Source organism: Cygnus olor, chromosome 14, assembly GCF_009769625.2.
Source record: "Cygnus olor isolate bCygOlo1 chromosome 14, bCygOlo1.pri.v2, whole genome shotgun sequence".
In the NCBI taxonomy this organism is placed as follows: Eukaryota; Metazoa; Chordata; class Aves; order Anseriformes; family Anatidae; genus Cygnus; species Cygnus olor.
This window is the reverse complement of record NC_049182.1, coordinates 11,827,371-11,849,428: the sequence shown is the minus strand read 5'-3', so window position 1 is coordinate 11,849,428 and position 22,058 is coordinate 11,827,371. Positions and strand designations below refer to the sequence as shown.

At 60.0% G+C, this 22,058-nt stretch overlaps 1 protein-coding gene across 6 annotated transcripts in view; it reads left to right on the top strand.

Moving 5' to 3' along the window:
- Positions 1 to 21,778, top strand: part of CXXC5 (CXXC finger protein 5) — a 39,162-nt gene extending 17,384 nt beyond the window's left edge. Inside the window, exons 1-3 of one of the 6 annotated variants that reach the window (XM_040573218.1) lie at positions 3,985 to 4,075; positions 15,495 to 16,506; positions 20,768 to 21,778. In XM_040573218.1, the coding sequence (XP_040429152.1) occupies positions 15,721 to 16,506; positions 20,768 to 20,812 (831 nt within the window). In that variant the 5' untranslated portion in view covers positions 3,985 to 4,075; positions 15,495 to 15,720 and the 3' untranslated portion in view covers positions 20,813 to 21,778. Of the gene's footprint in view, positions 1 to 3,984; positions 4,076 to 10,888; positions 14,243 to 15,494; positions 16,591 to 20,767 lie in introns of those variants that run through there. The other 5 variants (XM_040573220.1, XM_040573216.1, XR_005824282.1 and 2 more) reach the window with 5 other exon arrangements.
- The last annotated feature ends 280 nt before the right edge of the window (positions 21,779 to 22,058 follow it).

Genomic DNA, 22,058 nt, shown 5'->3' with positions numbered 1-22,058 from the left:
CAGGGCTTCCCCTGGACTGCCCCAGTTCCATTCCTGCTGGCCGCTTCTTCCTAGGTCCTGCGTGTTCCACGCAAATGTGAAACAATGATTTTGCAAGGCAGCCCTGCTGGGATGGGGCGTGATGCTGCACGCTCCTGTCTCCTCCAGCTGGAATTTCAGAGGGGGGCCAAGCCCCCAGCCCCTGCATTGGGGAAGGGGGAGCTGTGAGGTTTGGGGCACAGGCACAGGGTGCCAGCATGGGGACAGCGTGCAGGGTGTGGGCACAGGGCTCAGGTGGGTGCTGGTGAGGGCAGGAGCCTGTCCCCTGCCCTCTGCCACCATCTCACCTACGTCCTGCCCTTTACCTGGGCTGTTCCTTTCCTCCATCTCGCCGCGGCACCCATCACCCCTGTCCCTCCCTCTGCTTGCCACAGGTGCCCTGGGGGTGCTGGTGGCCAAGGCACAGGGGGCAGTGAGTGGTGCTGAGCCTGGGGTCCCCTTTGTGCCCGGCATGGCACCGAGGGCACCTGTGGCACTGGATCCGGGTCCCTTCTCACTCCGTGTGACCGTGCCTGGGGTCAGCAGGGCCAGACTGAGGGACGGGGACAGCAGGGACAAGGCCAGCGGCATGCAGGGTGCAGCTCCCCGGTTGCTCTGCAGAGCAGGAGTCGGGCGTCCCTGGGGGCTGGTGGCATCCCTGGGGGCCCCTGGTGGGGGGGGGGATTAGCGCCGGGGCAGCTGGTGGGGGGAGACACATCCCTCTTTGTCCTCGAGGCCGAGTGCTGCGTGGGAGCGCTCAGGGCTGGGACAGAGGTTTGGGGGGCTCGGGGCACGCCGAATGCTCTGGGCTGTCAGCCGTTGGCATGGCCCGCGCTGCGCTGGGGCTGGCTCGTGCCGGCGGTGCCATGGGGCCTGTCTGGTGGCGCCTTTAAGGCCCCCAGCCCCTGTGCTGGGGGAGCTGCTTGGGTCGGAGCAGCTCTGTAAGCCCATTAAGAGCTCAGCGAGCCTTACCCCTCGGGGGTCTTGCAGCGGGGACTTGCACTAGTCCAACGTAAACCGCTCGAGCTGCGGCGGGGCCGCCCGCCGCGGGGGCGCGGGGATGGTGCTGTGCGGGGATGGTGCTGTGCGCGTGGTGCCGGCGGCCCCGGCTCCCAGCACGAGGCCGGTGGTCAGGGGCTGCAGCTCAGGTCCCTGGGGAGGCGGTGGGGGTGGGCTTGCCCCCAGGCAGCACCGCCCGTGGTTTTCCCAGTGCCTCTTTCACTGCACGTCCTGAGGGAGGGTCTTCCCCCTCCTGGGCTTGTGCCACGTGGAGGAAAGGTGCCGGGAGGGTGCATGGGGCCCGGGCAGCTGGGTGGCCGTGCCAGGGGGTGAAGCAGGAGGAGAGGGCCCTGCCCAGTGAGGGGGGCCACTGGGCCTCATGGGGACTGTTTTCTGCCCTTAACCTGGATGTGCCAGATGTCGGACATGTCAAAAACAAACAAAAGAGGAAAAAAAACTAGGATGAGCCTTTGTGAATGGAAATGTGCCTTCTGCTGTTTTGCTTGTACAGTGTTCTTCACAAACTTTCCCTTAATCATGTCTCGGGTTTGCCAGCAGCCCACCGGAAGACTGATGGGGTCATCCCAGGCACTTCCCAAAGCGCCGGTGGCCCACCCTGCCTGTGGCGGTGGGTTTCGTTTTGCCCATTCCCCCCGCTCCCCAGGCTCAAGACTGAATTCCCCCAGTGCTCCCGATGCTTGTGGGACGGGGGTGACCGCGGACAGCAGGAGCAGGTGGTGGGGACGGCAGCAGCTTGGCAGGAGCCAGGCTCCTTCCTGTGACCCCCTGCGGCACCCCCGGCCGTCACCAACCAGCGGTGCTGGTGCTTTGTCCTCTTTGCAGGTCGGTCTGCCCGGGGCTCTGCTTGGACCCTGCTGCTCCTTGCCTTGCTCCTGGCTCTCTGTGGGCACTGCTCTCTTCTCTGAGCCCTTCTGGTGCCTCTCGTGGGCCATCCCCTTGCTAAAGGACAGCAGGAGGGGAAGGAAGGCGCTGCCTGCCCTGTCTGGCCGGGAGCTGTGCCCAGCCTCCATGCAGGCCGCGTGGCAGGCTCCTTTCCCTGTGCCTTCCTCCCCAGCTCTCTCACCCTGTCTGTAGGTGACATGGGAGGAAGAGCTCACACGTCTCCTAGGGCTAGGGTAGCATGGAGATGGCCAGCAGAGCCACAGCCTGGCCAGAGAGGCTGGTGGGGAGCAGCATCCCATTGCGTCAGTGCCCTCAGCTGCTCCTGAAAGCAGGGCCTGGATCGCCCTGTGGGGCTGAGCCCTGCTCCTGGGGCTGTGGCCCATGCTCCGGAGGCCCCCTTCTCCCTTCTCCAGGCCTTGCACTGCGACAGGACCCGTCTGGAGACAGGCATGTGGGCATTGGGTTTCATCCCCTCTCCATGGGTGAAGGAGGATGATGCTCTTGCAGGGGTCATCAGCTGGACAGGCAGCTCCCTGGGAAGGGGCTAGGGGCTCTGAACCCATCCAGGGATGGTTGGGGCAGGGGTAGGCAGCAGTGCAGCAGGCACTGATGGTGGCAAACGCATCCAGCCACCACTGTGCTCCTCAGCCATTGGGGAACTGAGAAAGGGTAGAAACATTTATGCCTAACTCTAGTTTTAGTTGCAAACCCTTGGAGCTTAGGGCCGAGAAGGACCAACAGCCTGCCTGAGTGCCTCTGTACGTGGGTGAAGGTCCTGAGATGCCGAGCATGGGCACAGGCAGCGATGGTGCCTGGAGCTCCTGTCCTAGCAAGGCCTCTGCTCTGGGGCTGGAGCCCTGGCATCCTTGGGAATGTGTTCAGAGGGTGGATTGCCCATGCTGTTAGAAACCCCTGCCCTGTGCCTTTGTGTTTGTCTGGCCTCAGCTTCCAGCTTTGCCAGGCCTCTCTCCTTCACATGAAGAGCTGTTCAGGGCCTGGTGCTCTCTCGCCAGAAGGGTGCTCACACAGTTGTCTCCTCAAGTCACATCTGTTCGATCAGGTAACTGCAGCACGCCCTTCCCATCTCTTACCGTACGGTGGTTCCATCGTGCTGAAGGCATGGCTCTTCTGTCTTCATCCGTTCTGCACCACCATGTGAGCCAGCTTGTTCCCCGGCTGCTCTTCGTGGTGCTGCCTGCAGAGCAAGCCCCTCGGCTCCGTGCTGGGCATCCTGCAGCCCCTTCGCTGCCTTGTCCCGGCTTGTGCCATGCCTGGTGGCGGTGGTGGCCCCTCACTCCTGTCCAGCTCCGCTCTCGGGCAGTTGTGGCTGGTTTCTGGGATCTGCTGCTTCATAACCCATCCCACCTGTGCTTTTTTGGTGAGGCAGTGCTGCTGATGTAGTAACACTGTCCCGTGGCTGTGTGCAAGACCCCAGTGGAAGTCTGTGTGCTTTGTAGTGATCCAGTGGCTTTCTGTCACCAAACTTGTCATCTGATCAAAGGACACCGGAGCTCTCCCCGCTGTGCCACCGTACCCTGGAGGCACCACCCTGTGTCCAGCCGTTCTCTGGGAACTGTTTTCCTGACAGTTCTTCCATCCTCTTGCCTAGGACTGCTGTTTTTCTATGCTGTTCTGGTAAGCTACAGAGAAGGAAGAAGTCCTTCCCCTTGGGTTGAGGAAGCATCAGGAACCAGGAGAGCTGGTAGACATTCTCTCCAGCAGAGAGCCGGGCATGGGGCTCGGTGTCCATGCAGAACATGGCGTGGCATCGGTGCAGGATTCCCTCCGTGGTCCTGGTGCTGCGTGGGGATGGAAGAACAGAGGGATGGGTGGAGGGACAGAGGGAGGGTGGTTGTGGCCAGGGGCTCTGCGTGGCCCGAGTCTCCCTCTCCGTGGGCTGATGGCAGAATTTCACTCGTGACATCACAGACAGTCGCTGCTGGAACCAGTGTCACAACAGCGATGCCCCCACTTCTGCCGCCGTGTCTTTCCCCTGCTGCTCCCAGAGCCCAGCTGAGGGCTGCCAGGAGCTGGCTGTTCGCGCTCGAGCCCTGGCGTCTCCGAGCGCTGAGTGTCACTGCTCGTGGCCATAGTGCAAAACCTCTGTGGCTCTGCTCCCCAAGGGACGAGGGACTGGGTGCTCCATCTGCACCAGGTATGGAGGGAGGAGGGTCCTGGGTGACCTCCCCTGGGCAGCGTCTCCTTGCTGCTTCTCCTGTGATGCTCCAGCTCGCCTGTGGTGTCGGATGCTGTACCGCCCTGTTCTCACTGACCCCGAGCCTACAGTGAGACAGCTTTGGGGCTGGAGGGTCTGGGACTGTGACTATGCCACCGCCAAAGGGGAGGAGAGGCGCAGCAAGGGTCACGGGAGACCTGAGCGGACCTGTGGAAACGGTGCCTGCAGTTTCCCACAGCAAACAGCAATGACCAAGCACCTGCAGAGCATCACGGCTCCAGAGGTGCGAGGAGCAGGCGTCCCCACCCGCTGCTCCCTGCTGGCCTTGTGCAGTGACGTTCCCTTGCCGTTAATGGCAGCGTCCTCCTGCTTGTCCCAGTGGAGCAGAAGACGAGAAGCTTGGGGTGTGGGGATGAACGGTGGCCGTGGCCACCAGCAGGGACAAGCTTCTGGCCATGAGGTGCTGGCGCAAGCGTCTCTCTTGTCCCGTGCTCCTGCAGTGCTGGGTGCTTGTGCTGGTCCCACAGCAGCGGTGGGCTGGGTCTGGAGGTTTCTGCGCGGGCATTTTGCATCCTGACAGGATCTTCTGCATCTTCTGCCTGATGCAGAAGAGTGAACCCAGGTCTGTCCTCCTCGCCTTTCTGGGCCCCAGACTCCCCGATGCGTGCGGCCAGGCTGGTGGCATGAGGACACGGCGGCTGCTTGGGTCAGGCAGTGTTGTCTTGAGGTGCCTTGACCCAGGGTCTCCAGCTTCCATCACCCCCAGCTCCAGCAAGATGTTGTGCGGCGCCAGGCAGCCCTGCGAGTGCGCACAGCGATGTGGGAGCTCCTGGGCTTGAGCGATCGTTTGGTGCCCGACCGGGAGCGCCGGGGTTTGATCTGTATTATTGTAGATTTAAAAAAAAATGTGATTGCTCTTTCCCAGTTCTTGTGTTTCCTGAGAGCGGTCTAGTTTCTAGCTTATCTTCAGACAGCCTCAGGGGTATTCCCTTGGAGTTTGGGAGTTTAATCAGGCATTGCTGGGGCATGTGAACTCTGTGTATAGCGGCTGTTCCCATGGAGGGGAGAGCCTCTTGCAGATATTTAGGTTGGCGTGCCTGTGCTGGGGGCTGGGCCTGGCTGGGAATGTGCGGCTCCTTTTCCTGGGGAGGGGACGGGGAATGCCGGGTGACGACCTGCTGGGCAGGGGGTGGCTCCTTGGCTCCTGGGCAGCGGGCACGGCGGCTTTCTGCGGGCAGCCCCCCTGCAGCGGGGCCCTCAGGAGGCAGCGGCCGTGCTTGGCTCATTGGCTGTCTGTGCGGCGCAGGGAGGCAGCTCAGCCCCTCCAACCCTGGCTCTGACACCTGCGTCCTTTTTTCCCAGCCGCTGAGTTTTTGTCGTAGCATCCTGGGTGGGGCCCACGGGTCCCCGCCAGCCATCCTGACCCAGTGCTGCGCCACCACCCTCCTCCCAGTCCTCCTGCAGCCCCGGCCCCTCCGGCCCTAGCCCAGCTTCTCTGTTCCTTTTGTTTTGGGCGATTTTTAATTCTGCCACTAAGCAGACAATCAGGACCTGCGTGGAAATGACCGATAGGCGAGATGCTGGGCTTTGCTTTGCTGGTGAAATCGAGGGCTTTTGTTGCTGGCTGTTTAGCAGGCAGTATTTCTTTTTGGGCTGGATATATTCCTGGCAAGAAAAATGATGGATGCTCTGTTTCGTTTCCAGTGGCAGTGTTTCAGATTCCTTGCTCCAGGGCAGAAGCTGAGCTAACTCCGATTCCGGAGCAGCTCTGGTACCTTGGCAGCTTAAAGGCCACGGGGTTGCTTGAATGACAAGTGGCACTGAGCACAGGGAAGGCTCGGGAGAGTCGGTTTTGTGCAGCGTGCCCTCGATCTCTTGCAGGAAGCGGGGCGGGAGGAGTGAGAGCCCGCTGAGCGGGGAGGGAGCCTTTCATTGTCTTAGTGCTTTGCAGGCAGAACGTGTGGCGTTAGAAAGCAAGCCCGACGCACAAAGGACCGGAGCGCCGTGCCTTCCTGGCGAGTGGGGACGCGCTGCGTGTCACTGCCGGGGGTGGCTGGGTAGGCGGTGAGAAGCACAAAGTCTTGGGGCACAACTTTGATTCCTCTGCCCTGGGAGCTCCTGGACTCCCCTCGCCCCCTTTTCTGCCCTGACCCCCTGTTATGTTCAGCTGGGGGGGGGTGCTGGGTGCAGATCCTGGCCAGTGTCTGTGCTGAGGGCGGTGTCCGGTGGTGCTGGGAAGCCCAAACCTTTGGGGAGCCCCAGATGCACCAGCGGGGCTTGGCTGCTGCCCGGGGAGCACAGGATGGGGTCCAAGGCTGGGGGATGAGGCAGGTCTGGGGTTTGTTCCCACCTGGGTGGAGCTGTGGGTCCAGAGCTCCTGCACTGAGGACCGCTCCTCACCAGTCCCTTGGGGCTCCTGGAGGCACGGGGCAGCTCCTGCATTGAGCTGGGGTTGTGCCCAAAGTGGCCACAGGGCTGGGAGGAGACCAGCCCATGCCGCCCGGCTGCGGGGTGCTGGGGGCTCTCTGCCGTGGTACAGAGCAGTGCCTTGCCCACCCCCAGCCCTGGCCATCCCGCCTTCCTCCTTTTCGCCCTCTTCTTCCTATTTTTCTTATGCAGGCATGGCCAAGTAAAACATGGTGCTGACCAAAAATAACAACCACAAGCAGATCCAGACAATGGATAAGCCCCCAGTGAGGGCAAGGGCGACCCGAATCCTCCCAGAGGAAGATGGGATTATTCTGCGTCCTATTAGACATCTGTCAATAGCTGCCGTTTGTGGACCCCGGCTGCTTCCTGATGGCACAGCCACCTTCCTGGTGTTAAAATGACTCCTTCAGCAGCAGCCCATGCATGCTGGATGAGGGCCCTCTTTGGGTGCAGGCGCTCTGAGGGCCCTGGGCTGATTTGCACATTACTGCTGTCAGCGCAGCAGCCTAGCCCTCGGGGGTGTTTTGGTGTTGTGGGAGGCTGAGATGCTACCAGGTCCTCTCCAGTGCCCACATCTTCAGCCGGCAGAGGGCTGACCGGCTGGTCCACATCCTCACTGCACCCCTTCTTCCGCATCTCCTTCAGGGTTGATCCCTGTGCTTGGACGTTCCTGCGGCGTGGTCACAGAGGCTGCGGCCCTGCCCCGCCAGCCCCTGAGCCACCGGGCTCATCACCGAGAGCCGTGAAGTTTCTGCCACGCACTGAGGACAAAATGCAGATCTGCTGAGCTGGCCCCAGTGCTGTCACACGTGTGCCTGCTGCGGGGTGCGCTTCTGGCTCCCTGACCCGATGGGGTGGTGACGCAGCTCCTGGGGCGCGTGGCCGAGCAGGCCCCTCGCCCTGCTGCCCGTGGGGGGTCCTGAGCATCCCCTCGGGGTGTGCTCTGCCATCGCGTTGCCTCCGGAACCTACGGGGTTCTGGAGGGACGTGGTGTTGAGAAAGCTGGGAGAAAGAGGGGCCTTGGTGCTGGGACTGCTCTTGGACGTGGCACTGATGGATTTGGGGCTCTTCATCAACAAATACTCCCATGCTGCCGTGCCTACAACTTTGTTTTTAATTAACTTCTAGAAGCTTTGCTGATGCTGATCAGTCTCTCTGTGACCTGGTTATCAGTTATACCCCAAGTAATTTACGCTTTAATCGGCCCATCTGTTAACTGTGGTGATTCACACGTCTTCGGTCTCATAGCTCTGGAGGGCTGGGGGGGTCTCCCCGCGCGAAGGCTGACTGGGGTCCCTCTGCGGCACTCAGTGCTCCTGCCGGGGTGCCCAGGGCTGTGGCGGGGCGGCTCGGTGGGAGGGCTCCCTGCAGCTTTTTTGGCTCAAGGGAAAGCGGCACGTCTCTGCCAAAACCTCTTTTGGTTCCCTCTTATGTCCCCTCCCACTTGGAGGGGTTCAGGTCCTTTCCTTTGAGACACTCTCAGTTTTGCTCTGACCCTCTGGGGTAGGGCAGTGCTCGGGTAGCGGTGCCTGCTGCGGTGCCGTGTTCCTGGGATGCTGCAGCCATGGGCTCGGTGTCCCCTGGCTGCTGGGATGGGACTGCCTGGCGGGCAGCAAACGTCCCCAGTGCCCTCCCCATGGGGTTGGTCAGCCTGGTCCCCTGAGCATCGCAGCCCTGAAATAGTGTCGGTCACCTCCCTTGGCAGCGTGAAGGGGAGGCACTGAGGGGGCTCAGCTGCACCCTTCGTGCTGGAGGTTTCCCTCCAAGAAGGTCTGGGGGATTTGCAGGGCGGTTCTGGTGGGCTGGGACCACGTCTCATTTCCAAGGTGGACCAATGTCTCCTCGTCCCACAGACTGCGTGCTGGCTTGCTGGCTGTCTGGAGAGGACAGCACCTCATGTTATTATCTGGGATTTCATGGGTTTACTAAAGCGCTTGCTCTTCAGCACCCGTTTTGTGTCGTGCCTCCTCCTCCGGCCCTGGGCGTGGGACGGTGCTGGGGAGCTGACGCCGGGCCGGGAGTGGGCGAGCATGGAAGCGCTCCCCAGCGGAGCCGTGCCACGGCGCGTGAATGTCAGATGCTGCTTGGCTGTGAGATCGGCTCCTGCAAACACAGATCTGTTCAATCCCATTTGGAGGGAGGTGGGGGAGGCGGGGGGGGGGGGTGCTTCCCGAGTCTCAATCTGGTAGGTTTTAGTTACAGTCGTTTTCAGATTTGGGCAGCGAATGGCGCAGCTTTGGCACGGGGGGGGGGGGGTGAGGGGGGGGGGGGGCTGAGCCGTGCAGGGAGAGCACCGGGGGAGGTGACGCTGCCAAGCCCCCCATTGTCCCCGGGCTGCAGGGGCTGGCTGTGGCTGGGCTCTCCTTCGCCTGGGTCCTCGGGCAGCAGCTGTGTGAGCAGAGGAGGGGGAGGAGGCGCCTGGAGTTGTCCACAGGGCAAATGGAGCCCTGAAACACTCGGATGGACGTTTCAAATCGCGTTATCTCCATAACCGCCCTGCTCTGGCCCTTCCAAGTGGCAGCGGAGATAAGTGGATTTCGAGGGAGCGCCTGGTCGTCTGACATTTAAGACTCCTTAATCCGTAACTACCACCCCTCAAAGGCAGGACGGAGCCACGTTTCCCAGCTGGGTGGCGTGGGACAGCCCAAGGGCCCGCGTGGGCCCAGGCAGTGGCTGATCGCCGTGGTGGTGGCCGAGCACCAGGGCAGGTCGGGTCCCTTGAAAGCGTGGGACCAGCAGCTGCCTGGACCGTGGCTGGGAGGAGATCGGGGTGCTGCTGGCAGCACGAGGTTGGCTCTCCCATTTCCCCTCCGGCACAGAGGTGGCGATGCTGTTGGTGGCATATCTGTCTGCTCGGCACAGCAGTCGTGCTCTCCGAGGAGGGCCAGGGCACTTTGCTGTTGGTCCGAGTGTGTGTGTGCAAGGCAGGAGCCGTTGGGGAGGTGGCATTTCTTTCTGCCCGCTGGTCTGGGCACGCACAGGAAGGCGGCGTGGCCCCGCTGCTCGTCCCTGGTGGGCGCGTGAGCCGTGGGCAGCGTGGCACGGTGCGCCTGGCACTCGCTGGTCCGGCTGCGTGTGTGCCCAGAGCTGTTCTTGGGAGGCACCGCAGGAGCGGTTGTCTGCAAAGAGGAGGCCGGTGGAAGCCACTCTGAGCACCACGATGATTTGCCATCTGCTTTCAGGGCTATTTCCAGATGCTGGATTTAATCTTCCATAGCCTTTTTAATTCAGGAGTTGGCTTCTTAGCGTCCCCCAGTGCCACCTCGGTAGCAGAGAGGAGCAGCGCGGCTGCCACAACCAGCCCTTCCTTGCCCATCTGGTGACCTGTCACACCTCTGACCAGTTCACCTGCGAGTGCCCAGGGTGAGGCTTTGCATTTACAACGCTGCCGAAAAAAAAAACCCAAGCCTCTGCGTCCTCTCTGGATGTCCTGAAGTGGGTGGTGGTAACTTTCTTTGCGCATCCACGAGCTGATCTTCTGGCTGGACCAGTTTTTGGGAGGATGAATGCGAAGAGCAGAGCTTGGGGGCTGTTGGGTTGACAGAGATGATGACTTGCAAACGGAGTAGGTGAAGGATGTCCTTGTCTTTATCTAATGGTACCCAGTGCCTGTTAACAGGCCCCACGTTCCTGCTGAATGGATGTCCTACAGGGACATTTAGCCTTGGGAGACTGCGGCTTGATTTCTCCCTTCCTACCTTGGTTCACCTTGGTTTCCCCATGTGTTTTTGGCTTTTAAGTGGCCAGGATGCACCACGGGTGCCCTGGGACACCCATCACACCCCCACCACTGGCATCATGCCCATCGTCCATGCTGCAGGGGTCACGTCTGACCTCCCCGCCCCCCCCTCCCCGAGCAATTTGGGCTGCGAGGGTGCCTCCAGCCCAGGGCAGCAACAAGGGTTGGGGCTGGCGGTGACGTGGTGGGTCTGCCTGTCTGCCTGTCTGCCCGTCCGTCTGTCCCAGTGCTTTACTGGGAGGTGGGGGCCGTGCTGGGTGGCTGGCCGCTGCCTCGACTGCACGGGGAGGGGCGAGGGGGGAGGAAGCAGGGACAAAAACCCCGCGGTGGACACAATTACAGCCACGTAGTGCCTCCTTTTTAGAGGCTGAAAAGACGCTGGTTTCCCTTCCGTCGTCCGTCTGCTCCACCTCTGCCGGCCAGACAATGGCGTGGCCCCAGTGCCCACCAAGCAGTGCACAATGGGGAGGGAGCCGCGCTCCCGGAATTTAAAAAGCTGAACTTTTATTTTCTCTCTTTGTCTCTTGAGCCTGGGAGCACCTCGGCTTCAGCTTTTCTTCTTTTTTTCCTCCCTTTACGGTCGTGTCTGTGCATGGCTGAACGAACAGTGGCTCTTACGGGAGGAGATTGATTTATTTAAAATTAAAGGAAAGCAGAAGTTATTTTTAAAGACAAGAGTTTTTACATCTGAAGGAGCTGATTACTTTCCAGTAATGCTGGGCAGTGGACAGTGAAATAATGCAGGGGGGCTGGAAAGCACCGTCCGTCATTTTTACAAGAAGCAAAGCGCCTCTCCCGCTCCTCTCTGACGATAAACGGCTCCTGCAATCAGGGAGCCGCTTTGCGCACCGCTTGGTGATTGCTTCTGCAGGTGCTGGGCCACGGGAGCTCCTCTTGCCACCTTTTTTCAGAGTAGTTGGCACTCCTGTAGTGCTGGGTGGACCGAGCTGAGCCCCGGGTGCAGCCCTGCTGTGGCAGGGAAGGGGAGCAGTGGGGTGCGCCGCTCTGGAGGTTTTGGGTTCTTTTGGGTGAAGCCCGTGGACAGGAGAAAGCCTGGGGCTGGGACGGCAGGAGCCGCTGCTGGCTCACGCAGGGAGCATCCAGGCTGGCATTCCTGGTCTCTGGGGCAGGGAGTGCCACGGAGGGGCAGCTCCAGGCAGGTTTCTGGGGCTACCCAGCCCTCTCCATGGGCTCCAGCTCTCTTGGAGCTCACCGGCAGCTCGGGCCCTGGGGCGGGGGCTGCCAGACCCGTCCTGAGGCTCAGTCCATGCTGCAGGGGATCCCGCAGGGGTGGTGCTCGGGTCTCTGTAGGCTCGGGTCTCTGTAGCCCTCTCCAGGACTGCCCAGGACCTTGTGCATTGGGCTGGGGGCCACTGGGTCCGGCCTGGGGCCTCCTGACCTTGTTGGTGTCCCTTTGAACCCTGGCACGCCTCCAGCCTAAGCCGTGCGGTGCAAAGACCTGGGCGAGCAAGCGCATCACATGCTGCTTAATGCCGCGTCTGTAGCTAAGCACCTTCCGACAGGGACCCAGATGACGCCGCCCGGCGCCTTCTCCAGGGAATGGGGGCCGCAAAGGGGGGCAGGAGCGGAGAGGGGGGGCGTCTCTGTCTTTACTCGGGTCAATCATAGAGACGGGATTAAGATAATTAATTCCTTCCCCCCCACCCCAGTAATTAGCAACCTAGGCAGGGGCTGGGGAAGAGCGGCCAAGACGTGTGGGGGCACGGGGTGGCCCCGGTGGCTGGGGGGGGGGGCCCTGTTCTGTGCCCGCCGCAGCCGGGCACCCCGCGGCCTGGGCCCCGGGAGCTGGAGGCAGCGCCAGGCGGGTGCAGATGGCGGGGAGCTGGCGGCCGCAGAGCTGCAGCTGGGACAATGGCGGGATTGTGCGGCGGCGGGGCTGCTGGCTCGGCACGGCTGCCCCTCTGCTCCGGCAGCTGGGTGCTTTCCAGGGCACCCGGCTGCGACGGCCGGCAGCGCGCTTGGGTGGAGAGGGTACACGGTGGCGGCTCCGGGAGTCGTCGCCCCCAGGGGCAGCGGGGAAGGGGCTGTGGGGGGCCTCGTCCCGCTGGCGCAGAGCCTAAAGCGCAGCGCTCCCAGCCCAGGTTGCTGTGGGGCACTCTGGGGGTGCCCGTGGGTCCTGCAAGTGACAGGTGGGGACAACGAGCAGCGGGACCCACGCATGCCTTGCCTGCAGCCGCTCTGAGGGTGGGAGTCCCATGGTCCTCACTGTCCTTGGGGAAAGCCATTTACGAGCAGCACACAAAGCCCTTCCCCTCCTGGCAGGCTCTGCGGTGAGCAGCCCACGTCGGCGGAGGCTGCGGGGTTCGCTCAGCCCCGGCTGGGGGGGGCTCCAAGCTGCTGGGACCTGATTTACACAGCGGGGTGGGACCAGAGAGCAGGTTCCTGATACAGCCAGCTGGAGAGGGCTGGCCGTTACGGCCGACCGCGGGGGAAGATGTGCCCTTGGAAATAACTGATGGAGACGGAGACCGCAGCGTGCTGCTGTGCAGAGAGAGGCGTGGAGGTGCAGGGCTGCCAGGAGCACAGCCAGGAGGGAGCCGGGCATCGGGGGGGCTTGGCGGCAGCAGCAAGCTCCAGCTGGGGCCGACGTCCTGCAGCCAGTGTCCTCCCTGCTTCAGTGCCCACAGCCTGCCGTCCTGTGGCATGGGGCTGGGGGCCCCATGGGGAGGGCCACGGCTGGCAGCGAGCCCCCAGCTTGCTGCGGAAGGTGAGGGGCATCCTGCTGTCCCACTTGCACTGCAGCAAGGCCAGCAACATGCAGCGGGGTTTCAAAGAAGGGAGTGCGACAAAGAGCCCCAGAAAGTGTCTGAGTGATAGCAGAGTCAGCTCAGGCTCCATCTGATTATGGGGAGGGAGGACAGAAGCGTGAGTTTGGCAGGCTGGTAAATCCGGGTCTGATCCAGCACGGTGCCCTGGGGCTGCAGATCCCTGCTCAGTGGCTGGGTCCGGCTGTGAGCCGCTGCCTGGGTGTGCGGGGCAGGGCCCAAAGTGGAGTGGCCCTGTGCAGCCACGCGGCGCTGCCGGTTGGAGCTGTGGGCCTGCTGCTGCCAGCCTGCAGCCCCGGCCCATCGCTGCCTAGGCACGTGGGGCCTCTGTGCTCGGCGGGGCTTCTTCTGGCCCCCAAGGTGGCTGGCAGGGGACGAGCCCATTTTGCGCTCTCCCAGCCGGCCACAGCATGGAGGGGCAGCAGTGACCGAGCTCCTGCAGCCGCTGCGAGGGGAGCCCGGGAGCCTCCAACCCATCGGGTGCCGCACCAAGTGCTGGCGCTGCTGGCGCTCCTGCTGCAACGGGCTGAGCCCTGCTGGGTGTTGCACACTTGGCGCTTGCCCCCCGATCTGCGCCCACGTGGCCACGGCCCTTCCCTCACCTGGGCAGCGGCTCGGTGCCAGCTGCCCAGCGAGCTGCCCGGAGGCAGGCGCTGCCCGCCGCAGGGGGAGCAGGGCTGCCGCCCCGAGCGGCGGAAGAGGAGAAGGGCCGCAGGAAAGGCGGTCACAGGCGGGCGTGAGATAACGCCGCCGGGCTGCTTTATCTCACATCCTCCCGTTAGATGCTTTTCCTGCCGCGCTCCCCTTCTGGCCCCAGCACCAGTCGCTTTTGTCATTAAGGTGTGACCCGTCCTAACGCCGCAGGAGCGAGCCGGGGATGGGGACGGGGCCCGCTGCTCCCCGGCACCCCGCGGCCGCCCGGACGGAGCCGCGTCCTGGCCTTGCTGCCGACCTCTCCCTGCCCGGCCCGGGGCTGGGCCACGGCGCTGCACACGTGGCCGCCAGTCGGAAGGGCAGGCTGTCCTGCCGCTGCAGCCCTCCCTTCCCACGTGAATTGGAGAGCTCCAGGCTGGAACCCGAGTCCTGCATCGATCCACACTGCATCTTAAATCCCGCAGCAGCTGAAGCAAGCGGTTTTAGTGCAAGGGTGGGGGTGTTTTTCTCCGCAGGCGAGCTGTCTCCTGTGTCGGGGTGAGATGGGCTCTCTTCCTGTTCCAGTAATGTGGTATTTGGCACGGGGACCTTGCCCCCGTCAGCATCTAACGGCGGTGCTGTGAGGCAGTGCGCAGAGCTCTGCTGCCGGGCTGTGTCCGTAGGAAGCATCCTGGGCTCTAGCAGGGTGTAGGCACCGTGAGGCTGCTGCGAAGGGAGGGAGGCTGGGCACAGGGGTCCCAGCAGAGCCTTCCGTGCGTGGCCATCTCCCTGCACAGCGAGGGGCTGCAGCCAAGTGGGACCTGCGGGACAGCGGGGCTGTAGGAATGCTGCCTGCGTGGGGGCTGCTGTGCGCAGCCTCCCCAGGGCAGCGTGGCAGGCGAGGGGCCCCCTCCGGCACTGCCCTCCCCCAGCTGTTGCTGGGGTGGGGACGTGGGTTCCTGCTCCGCTAAGCCCCGGAGCTTTTCTCCTCTAAAGCCTGATTACTCTGGCGGTGCCTGTGCGTGCGTGCATGCGTGCGTGCTCGGGAGGGGAGGAGGAGGAATTTCACAACAAGTGTTTGCAGCCACGCCGGGCCCAGCTGCCCCCGACGCGCCCGAGGGGCTGCGGCGTTGCTTCTGCACGGAGGAACCGCACCGAGAGGGCTCTCCCATCACCTCTGCCGGAGCGGCGGTGCCTGTGGTGGCCGTGCGGGCAGAGCACACCGGGGCATGGCACCGGCGGGTGGGCAGGCAGGCAGCGAGGGGCTTGGAGGTGGATGCTGAGGCTGCCCTGGGGCTCCCGTCACCCGTCCAGTGCTGGAGCGCAGCGCTGGCCTGGGGCCGAGGGTGCAGGAAGAGGATGAGGAGGGCAGCCTAACTGTGCTGGGCGAGCAGCATCTGCAGGGAGGGTGTGGGAGCCGTGGTACGCCAGCTCTGGCTCCTGCGTTGGGGCAGCCTGTAGGCGCCTGCCCTGCCTTCCGCTGCGGGGCCGCACGCTGCTGAAGCAGAGCAGGAGAGGAGACCCGTGACTTCCCTGGGGTTTCAGTCCCTGGGGGAGGAGCGGCAGGCACAGAGAGCCCTTAAGCTGTGCGGTGACATTGCTGCCGGGCCAGGGCTTCCTTTGTGCCCCCCGATTTCTGTCTGGATGGCGACCCTTTTAAAGAGCAGCGGAACGGATCTCCACCGAGGTCCGTTCCCTGGAGTTTCTTTGTTTGTGGCGCTGAGACTTTCATTGCAGGGGGAGAAAGAGATGCTTTGAAAAGCCTGTTTGCTCTTGCCAGTACTAACTCTCTTTTATTTTCTACTTCCAGAGCCGTATGTTTTGTATCAGAGCCGCAGAGTATGTCTTTGCACTGAAATTGTACTGAAGACCTTTGCAGTCGACCCTGGAGGATACGCCCCGTTCATGAGCGTTCCCGTTTAAGCTTTCTCCGGTGGCTGGTGTGCTGGTGCTACAAGAAGGGCTTTGGGGGTCTTCTGCTTTGGTTTTGGGGTGCTTTTTTTTTGGTTTGGTTTTGTTGTTCTGCTCCGTGCACCATGTCGAATTCGGGCTCCCATCAAGACACTGGGAACAAGCCAGAGACGGAAAAAAATAATCAAGATGACTCTCATCCCCCTGTCAACTCCGAAAGGAGGAACAAAAGTGGAATAATAAGTGAACCTTTGAACAAAAGTCTTAAGAAGTCCCGTCCACTCTCCCACTATTCCACCTTTGGTAGCAGCAGCTCGGTAAGCGAACATTCAGAGAAAGGCAACCCCTTAACTAATGGCAACGAAGCAACTGTGGAAAAAAGTAATTCTACCTCAAAGCACAAAAACATCTCTAGTATGCTGAGCAAATTAGACAGGGTGTCAGAAATCTCCTCAGAAGGACAGAACGCCCTACAACAGTTTGCTCAGTCGACAGAAATGCTCAAAAGAGTGGTACAGGAGCATATTCCTCTAGCAAGCGACCATGGGACTGGTATCTCTGATATGGAGGCAGTCTCAGCTGCAGAGACAATGAACAGCCCCTCTGATTTTCCTTACCTGGGGGCTTTTCCCATCAACCCAGGCCTTTTCATTATGACCCCTGCTGGCGTGTTTCTGGCAGAGAGCGCGCTCCATATGGCTGGCTTGGCAGAGTATCCAATGCAGAATGAATTGGCATCTGCCATCAATTCGGGGAAAAAGAAACGGAAAAGATGTGGCATGTGCCCGCCCTGCCGAAGACGGATAAACTGCGAGCAGTGCAGCAGTTGTAGGAATCGCAAAACTGGCCACCAGATTTGCAAATTCCGAAAATGTGAAGAACTCAAAAAGAAGCCTTCTGCAGCACTGGAGGTAACCGGCCCCTGTCAGGCACCCTAACCCTTCCTTGGGCTGCTCTCCTGGGTTCGGATCTTGCCCTAGATAATAAAACACCTGGTACTTCTTACTTTTTTTCTTTTCCATTACCAGTTCTCACCACGAATTGTGTGCTTTCCCAGTGCCCCTGTCCCTGCCCTTGCCCTTCCTTATGTACTGGGGTGACCGCTGGGCTCCCTCCCTACCTCAGGGTGATGGTGGCCCTTGTGTTGGCATCTACTTGAAAGCCAGTGCCAGCATCTGTAGAGGGGTCACAGTGTCAGCTCTCCACAAGGCAGGGAGCAGTTTCTAACCTGGTGACTGGCTCAAAAGATGGCAGAGGTGTCTTTCAGGGTGGAGCTTGTGAGCAGTAGTGGTGGTGAAGCCTGTGTTTGCGGTGCACTAGGAGCCCAGCCATTTAGCATGCTCTTTGTTCCAAGAGGGAGCGAGGACGCCCATGTTTTCGGGTGGGAAGTGGCTGCAGCACATGTGTCGGGCAAGACGCAGGCTAGGGCACATTTGGCATGTGGGGCTGCTGCGTCTGTGCTGGGGCGATGTTTGTTCTCCCCAGGGCAGAGGCCGGTGAGGCTCACTCAGGTGCATCCTTGAGTCCATGCATTCCCAGGAGTGGGTGAGCGCCAGGGGCAGCTGCTGTGCTGTGGGATGCAGCCCCTGGTCCGGGCGCCTGCTTTGGTGCCTTGTGGAGTGTCCCCTCAGGCCCCTGCCCACGCTGTGCCCACGCTCTGCAGGGTGAGGCACTGTGTCAACACAGCGATGTTGGCCCTTGAAGAGAGCTGCTGAACCCCCCTGTTGGGTTGAGGTGCTGCCTTGCTAAAACGGTCAGGGAAGGTGCATTGCTGGCATGGGGACTGCAGGAATGGTCAGGTGTCTGGAGTCATGGGATTCAAATTCACCCTGGGCCATGCATGGCTGGCACAGCACGTGGTCACCCCTGGTGGGTGCAATGTGGATGAAGGCTTGGGGTGCTGGGAAGCAGCTGTGCTGGGCTGAGACCTGTCTGCTGGCTCCCCCATGTATCATGCCTAATCTGGGTGTGATTTCTGTGAGAGCACATCCAGACGTCAGCTGTGCCTCTGTGCTTCCTTGTCCTCCTCCTGCTGCTGAGCGCACCCACAAAGCTGGCAAAGGCTAGAAGTCACCCAGACATCAGCCGGATCATGCGTCCTGGCACGAGGGCATTGCCTGTGCACTGCTCTTCCCAAAGAGATAACCCACTGTTTCCCTAACCATGTTCTACGTTTTCAATTAGCATCAGCTCTGAATGAATAGTGAAGGGGAAAAAAAATCTATTTGGGCGGTGGGGATGAGGAGAGAGGGACTGTGTCTTTCAAAAACCGCTGTATTGCTAAATTATATTCTTGTTCTAATTTGCTGAGTCAGTGATCTGGAAAAAGGGAGAAAGGAAAAAAAAAGTTCATCTCTTCGGAAGAGTCCTAAAGCGGGTCAATAGAATCAGAGCTCGCATCAGCCAGAGAGGAGCCGCTTCCTTCTACCGGCACAGTTCTGGTTTGGGGACGATAAATAGCACGGGTAGACCATGAAACAGTCACCCCCTTGATTATTTTCCCGTTCTGCAGCTGGCTGGGAGTTTGGAGCTGCTCAATTTTGTAGCATTGGGGCCTGTCCTTCTTTGGTGCAGGATTGTCGAAGTTGAGGAAAGTTGGTGATGCTTGAGCAGACACAGGTTGCCCTGGGGCATTGCCATCTCCCTTTTGGAGCAGATCCTCCTGGAATGCCACTGTCAGGATATCAGCTTGTGCTGTGCATTGATCTTGGTAGGGTTGAACAAGATTGTGTCCCTGTGTGGCTGGGAGCGGGACACTGGGACCCTGGCTGATGTCCCAAGGTCAGCTGTGTCATTCAGTCTCGGCCCACATCATCCAGCATTGGTGGCTGCATTGCCTTAGGCCAGCCTCAGGGCAGACACCAGAGCCACTGCCACCTGAGTGCCCTGGAGCCCTGTCTGGAGGTGGCGGTGGTTCTGGGGGGGCAGAGATGCCGCTGCCTGGAAGAGCCAGCTGGGCAGCTCCATGGGCTGCTGGTCCTGCCTGGGCATCAGCACGTGGCAGTGCTGAAGTTGGGCTGAAAAATTCATAGGGCTTTTGTGAAGCATTTTTCTCCCCCATGGGGGCCTGTGCTAGAGCTGAGTGGGAGAAGAGCAGCCCGCAGTGACCCTGACAAGTCTGCCAGCCACACGTGTGGATAGCAGCATCCTCAGAGAGCCCGGGCAGGGGCCGCAGCTGTGATTAAACATTGATCTAAAATCAAGCAGTAAAAAAAAATAGAATTAAACCTTTATGGCAACATAAAAATCAGGCTAAATCCCTATCCTGCCATTAAGCTTTATCTGCACGTCTAAAAAGCCTGAATAACCAGTCGCCACTGGTGTCCTGCTGCGGTGGCTGCGGGCTGAGACTCTAGGGCCAGCGAGGCAGGTGGGACGCTTGGACAGGTGGGACAGCATGGTCCTCTGGCTGTGCAAGAAGGGCTGTTTCAGAAAACCCACTGGTTCCCTGCAGCTTCTCCTAACCAGGAAGAGTGAGTTCAGGATGGGCTGGGAAGAGGGATGTCCTCACCAAGCCTTGGTTCAGTGCCTCGGGTTGTTTCCCATTGATATCTCGTGCTCATTTGGATGTGGAGAAACTGAAGGAGGAAGCTTTCATGGGTGCCCTAGGTTTTGGCTTGCTGTCCCATCTGAGGCGCATCCTCTTGGTGATCATGTTGCTGTGTTCTGGCTAACATCACTTGGCCTTGCGTGGGGCCTGTTGGCACTGAGGATCATCATGGCCCTTGCGCAGGCCACCTGTGGTCCCGTAAACTCTGGCTTCCCACTTCTATCCAGCAAAGAGGTGGGAAATGTCCCACCTCTTTCTGTGTAACCAGGTCCTCCTCTCAGAGGGGCATAGAACTTCTCCTGGGGCCTTCTCCCCATGCCAGATCTCTCCTCTTTCCTTTCCTGGAGGTGGCTTCAGAGAGGTGCTGTTTGGTGTCAGGCACTTTGTCCCATGCAGGATTGAGCCTGGTCAGGGCTGGACCATGTTAGTGGCCATCTTCATCCCTCTTCCCCCCATTCAGCGAGATGCTGAGAGGTGGTGCTAGGGCTGCTCTGTGAGGGTGAGGGGTGGTCACTCCTGGCTGGTTCTTAAACACCCATGTTCTTGGAAGGGGAGCGGGGTAAGCCTGCGTGTCCTCAGTGGCTCCTGAGTCTGGCCACCAAAGCCTGGGTCTGCCACTGCAGAGCCCCAGCCTGCTCTTGGCTTCCCTGCGAGGGCGTCATATCCCTCTTCAGGTGCTGCGCAAGCCCAGCCAGCTTACTCCCTGCCTCAGTTTCCCTCCCTGTGCCCTCACACACCTCTCTGCCAGCCGGGCCTGGGGTGGGCATTTAGGTGATGCAGTGCATTGCAGGATATGGCTGGGTGCTTGGTTTCTCTGCCTGCTGTCTGTCTGCCCGTCCCTGACATGGGTGGGTGGCCAGGGCCCCCACCACAGGTGGGCAGGCTGCAGGAGACTGGATGGGACGGGACATGAGGGGACAGATGGGGACAGGACGAGCTGGCTGTGCCTGCCACGGCAGTGGCGGCAGTGGCGGCTCAGCGCAGCCCAGCCATTGTGCTTGCTATCGGCCGGAGGGGAAGCCGGAGGCCATGCCATTGTGTCTGCGCGGTGCGGGGACAATTGGGGGGTGGCTTTTCCAGGTGCCCCCTGGGGAGCCAAGGGCTGGCCAGACCTTCCCCCCCACACCCTCGGAGGGGCCTGGGAAGGAGGGGAGCCAGGCTGGGCGGGTGCTGCGGGGAGGGCCATGCAGGCCGGTGTCCAGCGTGGAGGCCTCTGCCACTGCCCCTGCAGCAGCTCAGCTGCTGCCGGTGTCCCGGTGCTGGGAGGCCCTGTGCGAGCCCCTGTGCAGAGCCTGCCGGGGGTGCTGGGCCTGGCCTCAGGCCTGCAGGTGGCAGCCAGGCAGGGCCAGGTGCCCGTGACGGCTGCAGACCATTGTCGTGGGCGGGCTTTGCCGTGCCTCGTGCGGGCTGCCAGCCTGCGTGGCCGAGTGGCCGTCACTGATGGCCTTGGTGCTGCTGTTGGGCACCTGCTGCCCCATGCCCCGCAGCCCAGCCGCACCCCGGGAGCCAGACCGGTGGCCCCCAGCAGCCGCTGCGCGTGGAGGTAGCTGAGCTGGCCCCAGCCTAACGCCTTGTCCCTTCTTTGTTCTGTTCTTCCCTCCCCTGTCTCTCTTCCTTTCCAGAAGGTGATGCTTCCTACAGGAGCCGCGTTCAGATGGTTTCAGTAGGAACGGGAATCCCAAAGCTCTGTCATCCAAGTGCAATGTCACTGCTTGCTTGTGTTGTCTCAGGCAAGGGATTTTTGGCTGAAATGAATGGATGCACCTGTGTCTCTTTAGAACCAAAAATATTTTCTCGCAAATTTCATTCCTGTTTTTATAATTTTTTTTTTTGCGTTTGTTTAACATCTTCGAGTCCTAGTCAGACATTTAACTGCTTTTCAAATAAAATAATTAAAAGAAAAAAACAATGGATCTGTAAAGTACCAAGACTTAATAGACAGAGTATGGACAATCAGTTTCTTTCTGTGTTTTGGTGTTGATGTTGTTTATGTGTGAAAGATGCAGTACTTGTGTAGGGAATGTAAATTTACAGTAACCTTTTAAAATCTAGTTACTAATAAGCACTACTGTAATTTAGCACAGTTGTTTAATTGCACCCTCATTTATACTTTTTATTTGATTATTTCCCATCATACAATAGAGTGGATAGTTTCTAGAATGCCTCAACTTCATGTTTATAAATGAGAATATGTTTAAAGCGATGTAGTATCCCTTCTCCTAGCCATTCACGTATGTAAGTTTAACCAGCAAGAGGTTTGGTATAAAAGATGGAAGAAAACAATTGCTACAAAAATGGTGGTCTTTGAAAAAGGAAAAAAAGAGTAAAAAAAAAAGAAAAAAATGTCATTGTTAGTTTATTAATATAGAACAAGAAATACTGCATACAGAAAAAATCCTAATTGCAATGGTTTACTTCTAGAAGTAATTTTTGTAAACTTACTGAAGTTAAAATCAAAATAAAAATAATATTGCAGGACCTGTGCTGAAGCAGTTATGAAAAGTGATATTTCTCTTCTGTTCAAATCCCCGTCTCTCCAGCTCTCTACATCATTAAATTGAAATGCTGTTTGTAATGTTTTAGCGATCCAGGCTGTTTTTGTGAATAAAATGAATGCATGTTTTGTGTCATGATTTACAGCTTTGTTATTTCTCTCCATCCCTGTTTCAAACAGTTGTGGCCCCCTCGTGCCCGCCGTGCTGCCTGTGCAGCGGCCGGCACCCATGGCCTCTGTGTGCTTGTTGCACCGGACGCACTCGCCGTCCCTTTGCTCCTCGTGGTTCGTGGTGGGTCCCCAGCAAAGGCTGCACGGTGGCCATGCCGGGTGGTGGAGGATCCTCCCTCCACACCACACGTGTGTGTGTGGTTACCCCCTTTGCTCGTGCCCTGGAGCGGCAGGGAGGGAATCACCGC